The following is a 9,573-nucleotide window of genomic DNA, read 5'->3' on the forward strand; positions in this document are numbered from 1 at the left end:
CATGGTAAAGAGGAAAGAACACAAATCCTGTGTTTGTATTTTTCTGGTTTTCCTGCCAATAGAAGACACAATTATGGGAAAATGTTTTTCCTTTTTCTCTTCTGGGTATACACTCTTCATTTGTTACCCTGTTACACAGGACTGGACAGGAATTCAAAATAATTGTTTTACATTTTTCCAAAACTTGATTGCATCTTACTATATTTTGCATTTGTATTTTCTTTCATAGCATCTTTATTATATATTAAAACTCCTATCTTTTAGCTAAATGCATATTTCTCTTTTGTTTGTTTGTTTTTTTGAGATGGAGTCTTGCTCTGTCACCCAGGTTGGAGTGCAGCTGCGCAATCTCCTACAACCTCTGCCTCCCGGGTTTCAAATGATTCTCCTGCCTCAGCCTCCCAAGTAGCTAGGATTACAGGCACGTGTAGAGACGGGTTTCACCATGTTGGCCAGGCTGGTCTCGAACTCCTGACCTCAGATGATCCACCCACCTCGGCCTCCCAAAGTGCTGGGATTACAGGTGTGAGCCACCACTCCTGGCCTAAATGCATATTTCTAAACTAAATCTTGCTAATTAACAAGGCCTGAAAACTTGACCTCAAGAAAGAAGGAAAAATTGAGAGATTATAGGAAAGCAGTCAGGTTAAGTTTAATGGATGAGATTGTTGAAAGATGTAATGAGATAATATATACAAAAGTGCCTGCTGTACAGTGTGGTATTCAGTGAGTATTTATTGAATTACAGCCTGACCATTGGTATCTTATTTTTCTTATCTACATGCAAGGATAATAATGTCCATTTTATTAAGTTGTGAGGATTTAAATGAGGACATACATATAAAGTTCTTAGAACAATGCCTTGCAGAGTGTAAGTACTCAGTAACTGTTAACCATTATTATTGTTGTTATTCTTTTTTTTAGCTTCATACTATGACCTTCACTTTAAAATAGCACCCACAGGAATATTTTTCTTTATTTTAAAAGTATTCCATTTAGCAGTATTTCAAAAAGTTGGGGAAGGCAAGATATGAGAAAAAGTATACAACTATTATTAATACAACTGTTATCTTACTATATATTCTTAAATATTTTATATTCCCTTTTATAGACCTTATTTTTTAGAACAGTTTTAGGTTCACAGCAAAATTGAGCGGAAGGTACAGAGATTTCATATATATGCCTTGCCCCCACATATGCATAGCACACCCCTCTGTCAACTTTCTCCACCAGAGTGGTACATATGTTACAATTGATTAATCTACACTGACATATAATTATTACCCCCAAATCCATAGTTTATGTTAGGGTCCATTCTTTGCATTGTACATTCTATGGGTTTTTTGCATAGCAACTATATTTTATATGTGTATGTTTATATATATAGAGAGAGAGAGAGAGAGAAACCATATTTGCTCATTTAACAGCATAATTGTGATTTTTTTAAAAAATAGGCCTGTTACACAATTTTTTATTCCTTTTTTTTTTTTTTTTTTTACTTCTTTATGTGATTTTTTTATTCCTAAGATAACAGTCTGTTACAGAGAGGTGGCGAGGTGGCTTAATAAAGGAAAACTGCACTTTGAGTTATATCAGTTCACTTTCTGACTTGTAACCTCTCCCTACATCAACTTTCTCATCTCAACAGCAGGGATAACTAAGGACTACTATCTAGTCCTTAGAACTAACTGTTTGCAAACTTTAAAGTGTGTAGAAATGTAGGATGTTACTACTGTAGAGATATTAGTGATGTCTGGTCCTTTTACCTGTGGCTCTTGAATCTTGAGACCATCACTTAGTTCCTACATGGGTTTTAGGGGAAAAGATTTCACTGATGGAAAAGCAGGGGAAATCTGAGAAAAATGGAATACCTAGATTTCACCTGTGAGACTATAGGAATTTAAACAGATTAGTTTAGAATTTCACTAAAGGATAAAATTACATGCAGTAAATGCAGAGTGTTTGTGTTAAAATACAAATACTTGTGTAATGTAACACCGATACATTTAATTTAGTGTTCCCAAAACGGGTCTGTGGCAAGAGCCACAAGGAAAGGAAAGTATAGAGTAAAGGAAAGTATAGAGTTGCCTGGATTTCCATGTACTTTGGCTGTGGCTACTGAAGCGTCTCATTTTTAACACTTTTTTGTTGCTGCTATTGCTATTTGAGATATTCCCGTCTAGAGCAGTGGCTTACCCTCAGTAGTCATTTAAATATTTTGAGTTAGTAAATGAAATTCAACAGGCTACAAGTTCAGTTTCTCGTTTCTTCAAAATATTATTTTTTATTTTTTCAATCATGTTCTTTAAATCACGGTAAACCTATAAAGGGCATCCAACATTTTTACATTGGTTTTTAATCTCTAAAATGATAAGGACTCATCTATTTGACCCTTCAGAATAACTGAGCAAGAATCCCTTGTGTATTTTGTCTAGGCTATATTACTGTATTTGTTAACTAGACAAATATGTTTATCAGCAGCTAATTCTGTATGTCTTACTGTTTCAAATTTTATCTTTAAAGCAATTTCCCTTAATGCCTAGCTTAGTGCTAAATACATTGTAGGTGCTCAGGAAATATTAATTAAATAAAGAAATTGCAAACTAGTGACATCATTTGGTCTTTTTACTGCTTTGTGTAATGGGTTTTTTAGAGGCGAGCTTTAAGGAGCTATTTTTATTATAAAAGTAATGCAGGCCGGGTACGGTGGCTCACGCCTGTAATCCCAGCACTTTGGGAGGCCGAGACAGGCGGATCACGAAGTCAAGAGATCGAGACCATCCTGGCCAACATGGTGAAACCCCGTCTCTACTAAAAATACAAAAAATTAGCTGGGCATGATGATGCGCCCCTGTATTCCCTGCTGCTCGGGAGGCTGAGGCAGGAGGATCGCTTGAACCCAGGAGGCGGAGGTTGCAGTGAGCCAGGATCGCACCACTGCATTCCAGCCTGGCGACAGAGCAAGACTCTGTCTCAAAAAAAAAAAAAAAAAAGGTATTGCAAAGTAGGCCGGGCATAGTGGCTCACCCCTATAATCCCAGCACTTTGGGAGGCTGAGGTGAGCGGATCACTGGAACCCAAGAGTTTGAGACCAGCGTGGCCAACATGGCAAAACCCCAACTCTATTAAAAATACAAAAATTAGCTGGGCATGGTGGCATGCCTGTAGTCCCAGCTCCTCGGGAGGCTGAGGTGGGAAGAATGCCTGAGCCTGGCAAGTGGAGGTTGCAGTGAGCTGTGATCACACCACTGCACTCCAGCCTCGGTGACAGAGCAAGACCATGTCTCAGAAAAAGAAATACAAAGTCCAATCATTCTCCATCTTTGCTAAGGATAAGTATCCTAATGTACTAACAATTGATTTTTTCTTCACTTGTTTCAGATGTCTTCTTAATGAGCTATAGTGTTGTGGAATGTATGTACTGAAATATTTTATGGTAAATATAATTTAGATGAGTCCTTAAAGTTATGTCCTCCATATTTAAACATTCTGTTGTATTCTAACAGTGTTACCTCAATACACACTCTTATCCATAGTAGTCATCATTCTTCATGATGAAGGATTGAGGGTGTGTATGCTTGTAGAGAAGCCTGGTTATGGATATTCTCACAGTATCTTATATCCAGTAGGTACTCAGTAACTACTGGATGAATAGTTTAATGCATGCAAACCTGCCTGCCACAGAATGGAGTTTGTTCTGAAGAGCAGAATTTGAATATAGAAACTACTGTGTAAGAGAATCCATTAGATTAAGGGTCAAAACACAACAGGTTTAAATTCTAACTGTGCTCTTAATTTAGCTTTGTAATTCTGGATAAGCCATCCATCATACCTTTCTGAGTTTTAGTTTCTTCAAATATAAAATGAAGGAATTGGGCAAGAATAATCAGGATCTCTAAGGTTTTTTTCCTCTTATAAAATGCTACATTGGCTGGGTGCAGTGGCTCATGCCTGTAATCCCAGCACTTTGGGAGGCTGAGGTGGGCGGATCACCTGAGGTCAGGAGTTCAAGACCAGCCTGGCCAACATGGTGAAACCCCTTCTCTACAAAAAAAAATACAAAAATTAGCTGGTTGTGGTAGCAGGCACCTGTAATCTCAGCTACTCAGGAGGCTGAGGCAGGGAGAATCGCTTGACCCAGGAGGCGGAGGTTACTGTGAGCCGACATTGTGCCACTGTCATCTAGCTTGGATGACAGAGTGAGACTCCATCTCAAAAAAAAAAAGAATTATGAGAACAAAATACATTTTTAAAAACTGAATAAAAGTATAAAAGTGAGTTTCTTAAAAAATTGCATTAGATGTAGGTGAAACAATGGAAAAAGATGACAGGGTGCTGAACATTTAGGAGAATTCTGAACTCAGAGTGGTTTGCAGGTTTCTGAGTACTTTCAACACTGTAAAGAAATTGAAACTGTTTTTTTTTTTTTTTTTTTTTTTTTTTTTAGACGATCTCACTCTGTTGCTCAGGCTGGAATGCAGTGGTGCAGTCTTGGCTCTTGCAGCCTCTGCCTCCTAGGTTCAAGGGACTCTCATGCCTCACCCTCCCGAGTAGCTGGGACTACAGGCGTATGCCACGATGCCCAGCTAATTTTTGTATTTTTAGTAGAGATGGGGTTTTACCATGTTGTCCAAGCTCGTCTTGAACTCCTAGCCTCAAGTGATCTACCCACCTCAGCCTCCCAAAGTGCTGGGATTACAGGCGTGAGCCACCACACCCGGCCAAAACTGAAAATTATAGACAGTGCAGTAATGACAAATCCAGCCAGCAGACCCGTACTCAAAGAAAACACCCATAAGAAATAGCTAATGAATATTCTTCATATGCTTCTTGTTAAAAAAATTATCTCCTTTTATGTTTCTCTACTCGAAAAAAATCAACCACTTTCATTAGTAGACCAAGGTCTCATCAGGTAAGGAAGGCTTTTACTGTTCTATGATTTTCATTACATTGTAGGCCTTTTTAAAAATAACATAGTGATTGCCGGGCGTGGTGACTCACTCCTGTAATCCCAGCACTTTGGGAGGCCGAGGTGGGCAGATCACGAGGTCAGGAGATCGAGACCATCCTGGCTAACACGGTGAAACCCCGTCTCTACTAAATATACAAAAAATTAGCCAGGTGTGGTGGCGGGCGCCTGTAGGCCCAGCTACTCGGGAGGCTGAGGCAGGAGAATGGCATGAACCCGGGAGGCAGAGCTTGCAGTGAGCCAAGATTGCTCCACTGCACTCCAGCCTGGGTGACAGAGCGAGACTCCATCTCAAAAAAAAAAAAAAAAAAGTGATAATCATCCTATTGCAGGTCATAATGGTTCCTTTAATCTATATGAGTTCCCTTTGCCTGAGAGCTACATAAAACACATCTTCTGTATATTTGATATTAAAACCCAATCCTTACTATGCTTTCTTCACAGAACATTCAGAAGATTCTCGGCCTTGCCCCTTCACGAGCCGCCACCAAGCAGGCAGGTGGATTTCTTGGCCCACCACCTCCTTCTGGGAAGTTCTCTTGAACTCAAGCAGAACTCTTTATTTTCTATCATTCTTTCTAGACACACACACATCAGACTGGCAACTGTTTTGTAGCAAGAGCCATAGGTAGCCTTACTACTTGGGCCTCTTTCTAGTTTTGAATTATTTCTAGGCCTTTTGGGTATGATTAGAGTGAAAATGGCAGCCAGCAAACTTGATAGTGCTTTTGGTCCTAGATGATTTTTATCAAATAAGTGGATTGATTAGTTAAGTTCAGGTGATGTTTATGTAATGAAAAACAAATAGCATCCTTCTTGTTTCATTTACATAAGTATTTTCTGTGGGACCGACTCTCAAGGCCCTGTGTATGCCCTGCAAGTTGGCTCTCTGTGAGCATTTAGAGATTTAGAAGAAAAATTTAGTTTGTATAACCCTTGTAACTGTTTGTTTTGTTGTTGTTGTTGTTTTTTTCAAGCCAAATATATGACATAAGATCAATAAAGAGGCCAAATTTTTAGCTGTTTTATGTACAAGGAGAGATCTGTTTCATTTTGTTTTGCCGTATTTCTAGATATAAGTTTTAGCATGGGCCAGGAAGGACTAAAATAAAAGTTTTTAAGGTACTGTACTTTTTGCCATACTTGACGCATATACTCAAAATACAGAGTTGTCCTTGTGTAGGAATTGGAAAGCAAGAGTGGAAAGGAACGTAATAACTCGTTAGAGTTTAAAAATGAGGGTCTTGGCAAGTAACACTGATGTCTGAAAAAAAATTAAATATAAATAAATAAATAAATAAAAATGAGGGTCCTCAGCTGTTCTCTTCATATCCTATTACAGTCTCTCAGATTCTTGTGGGGGCACTCTTAGATCTCCCTTGGAGACAAGGTTATAGTTATATTTTGTTAATCTTGCAGAGCTTCCTTTTAGTCACAATAGCCTTCATTTTCTGCCATGCCCCTTCATAAGGGAGAAGGATGTTTGTACCATGATCCTCCCCACATAATCTATGGAATTAGGAGTCCTGTGTGGAGTCTTATCAATAAATATGCACATTCATCAAATGTCTACTTAAATGTGAGCATTCTACCAGTGAGAAAAAACACATAATTTTCAAAGTAATCATTGTTAAACCAACAGCAAACTTCTTTCTTATCAGCACCATAAAGTCCAGAAGACAGTGGAAAAATATCTTCAGTGCTGAGGAAAATAAGTATCAACTTAGAATTTTATGTACAATATTGGAGGCAAAATAAAGACATGTTTACACGTATAAAACTAAGAGAACTGAATTATTAAAGGTTATATTCCAAGGACAAAAAAGAAGATCTGCCCAAGGTGAAGGTATGGCATACAGGAAACAATGGTCAACAGAGAAATAAAATATATGGATGAATATATGGATAAATTTGAGTGTTTTATGGATTATCTAATTTAAGGATTATCCCAAGACAACCCTGCAAGGTAATTACTGTTCTTACCTTCATTTAACAGATGAGGAAGCTGGGGCAGGGGAGGTTAGTAACTTGCTCCACATCACAGAGCTATTGAGTGGCAGTCAGGATTTGAATTCAACCAGTGTAAAGCCTAATAGTCCAGGCTGTCAAGCTCTATATTACAGCCTCCTCATGGGTATGTGGTGATTCTCTTCTCATCACATCTCCTCAACTAGAGTGTGTGAGCTCTCTAAAGTTGGACTTTGTCTTTTTTTTGTTCTCTTTATTACAAAGTAGTCAACGTGGGTGGAAACACAGCAGGAGCTCAATAAAAGCAGATGAAAGGGAACAGAAGTCCCTATTTTGAGACTTCTTTTATCAGAAGGATGTCTGATAATGGATGGTAATGACTTTTAATGGTCTTTTCTCCATATCATTGACCACTCTAAGCAAAATAATAATTTGAATGATAATGAAGAAAATGATGCTCATAATAACAATAATGACAAATATGAAATGGCTAAAATAAAACATGAAACCATCCTCAAAATTCTGCCATCACCTTTTTAAAGTGAGAATGTATAGCACACTCTATCGCTCATACCCTGAGGCTTTGAAGTTGGTGCTTTCTAATCAGACTTCTTATGGACCAGGTTTTCATATACAAATTATGTCTCCATGGTAAGTAATAAATAAGAGGGAGAAGTTAAAAAGGAGAGATTACATCTATTCACCCTATTCATTAAAATTTTTTTAAATTTTTTTCCGAACATGTTCTGCTTATGTATATTCACTCTGTTCTTAAAAGCACAATAATAAAGATATATTACAGAGGAAATAAAACTATCACAAGAATTAAATTCAAGGAGTTATTAAGGGCTACTGCAGCCTCACAATTAGTTTTTTAAAATTTCTTGTCCTGAAGAAATTTCAAGACTAGTTATTTGGATGACACTCTAGGTCCACAGCATCACCAGATCATTGGAGATGACATTTCAAGACAGGCCTCTGAACATCTCTCATAACACGTAATTTGGTTATTTTCCCTATGTAAGATGGATTGTCTCCTGTCTAGGGAAGAAAAACAGCCATTACTAATATCTGCATTAGTCTACTCAGGTTGCAATCATAATATGCTAAAGTAGTAAACTTTTAAAAATGACAGTAAACCTGAGTTTATTAACAGGTTACATTCTAAAAGCTAAGCTAGTTTGGAAATTGGAAAGCAAATGTGTGTAGGTATTCATATGCCCTTGACTAGACTGGGCCTCTCTCTTCCCAAGTAAGTCGGTCTCTCCAATGGGGCCAGTTACTTAAAATGACATCAGACAATTGATAGAGCTTCTAGATCCCCCTTCTAAAACAAAAGCATTTTGCCACAAACTGGGATGGAGTAGGTTTTTTTCAGACTATTTATACTTATTTTATGTATTTCAATACTGCCCTTTAAGTAAAAGTACTATATACTTTCTCTTTTTTTAGATTAATTCTGCTTAAGTCACAGTCTTTTGTTTTAATTTATTCTAGTTTGATTTTTAAAAAAATTTTAGAATGAAAAAAATCTCAAAAATATACTATTATGTATATACACTATTTTATATATATATATAGAGAGAGAGAGAGAGAGAGAAAGAGAGAGAATGAATAAAGAACACCTAGGTAACCCATCCTCCACCTTTGACAATTATCAGCTCCTAGCTAATTTGTGTCATCTGTAACCCCACCTGCTTCTGCCCTTTCTGTATTATTTTGAAGCAAATCTTATCATTTATCTGTAAATATTTCAGGGCTTTAAAAAATATGTATAATCTGAATACCATTTTTACACCTAAGAAAATGGACAATTCCTTAATATAACGTGTTGTCTACAGATGTCAAAAATTTTTGCAGTTTTTTGGAATCAGGAACCGAATAAGGTACTGAATATTGCAGTTAGCTGATACACATCCTAAATTTCTTCAATTGTTGTGGTCCTCAAACTAGAGTGTATCAGAATCACTAGAGCCTTGTTAAAACACAAACTGCTGGGCCCCACCCCAGAGTTGGTGATCTGTAAGTCTGCTGCGGAGTCTGGGAATTTGCATCTTTTAACAAATTCCCAGATGATGCCGAAGCTGCAGGTTTGGGGTTCACTCGCCTATTGGTTCATCAGCATCCCTCTGCCCTCTTACAATATATTTGTTGAAGAAGTTGTGTTGTTTACCTTGTAGAGTTTTTCTTAGTTTGGATTTTGGTGATAGCATGCTGGTTTTTTCATACTATTGGTTGTCTCTGTAATGTGAGCAGCTTTTGATCTATTAATTAATGAGATATTAAAAGTGATGGTATTCTAATTCTAGTATTCCTTCATTTATGATCTAAAATACCTCTAAATAGGAACTTCCTCTCATCTACTTTTTGGGGGAAAGTTAAGAATAAATGCCTAACTCCTTGGTCTTTGAAATGAGCTGTTTATTAACATCCTCCAATAGTGAATAATTAATGTGTATGTCATTAGCAATTCATGCATTTAAACACATTTGATGTACTTCAGTCCACTGAAGCTATTTCTCTTATGAATGCTCAAATTGTCCCATTTTTGGCCAGTGAGAGCCTCTTTCATTTGGCTCCTGAGTCTACTTGCATGACCCTCATTGTCATTGGTAGCATCCTTGCTAAGTGATATA

At 37.4% G+C, this 9,573-nt stretch overlaps 1 protein-coding gene across 1 annotated transcript in view; it reads left to right on the top strand.

The window, feature by feature from the left end:
• TMCO1 (transmembrane and coiled-coil domains 1) overlaps positions 1–9,350 on the top strand; it is a 43,966-nt gene extending 34,616 nt beyond the window's left edge. The window contains 1 exon segment of the mRNA NM_001132497.1: positions 5,414–9,350. Within this exon segment, the coding sequence (NP_001125969.1) occupies positions 5,414–5,512 (99 nt within the window). The 3' untranslated portion in view covers positions 5,513–9,350.
• Positions 9,351–9,573: the final 223 nt, after the last annotated feature.

Source organism: Pongo abelii, chromosome 1 (assembly GCF_028885655.2).
Source record: "Pongo abelii isolate AG06213 chromosome 1, NHGRI_mPonAbe1-v2.0_pri, whole genome shotgun sequence".
NCBI classification, from domain to species: domain Eukaryota; kingdom Metazoa; phylum Chordata; class Mammalia; order Primates; family Hominidae; genus Pongo; species Pongo abelii.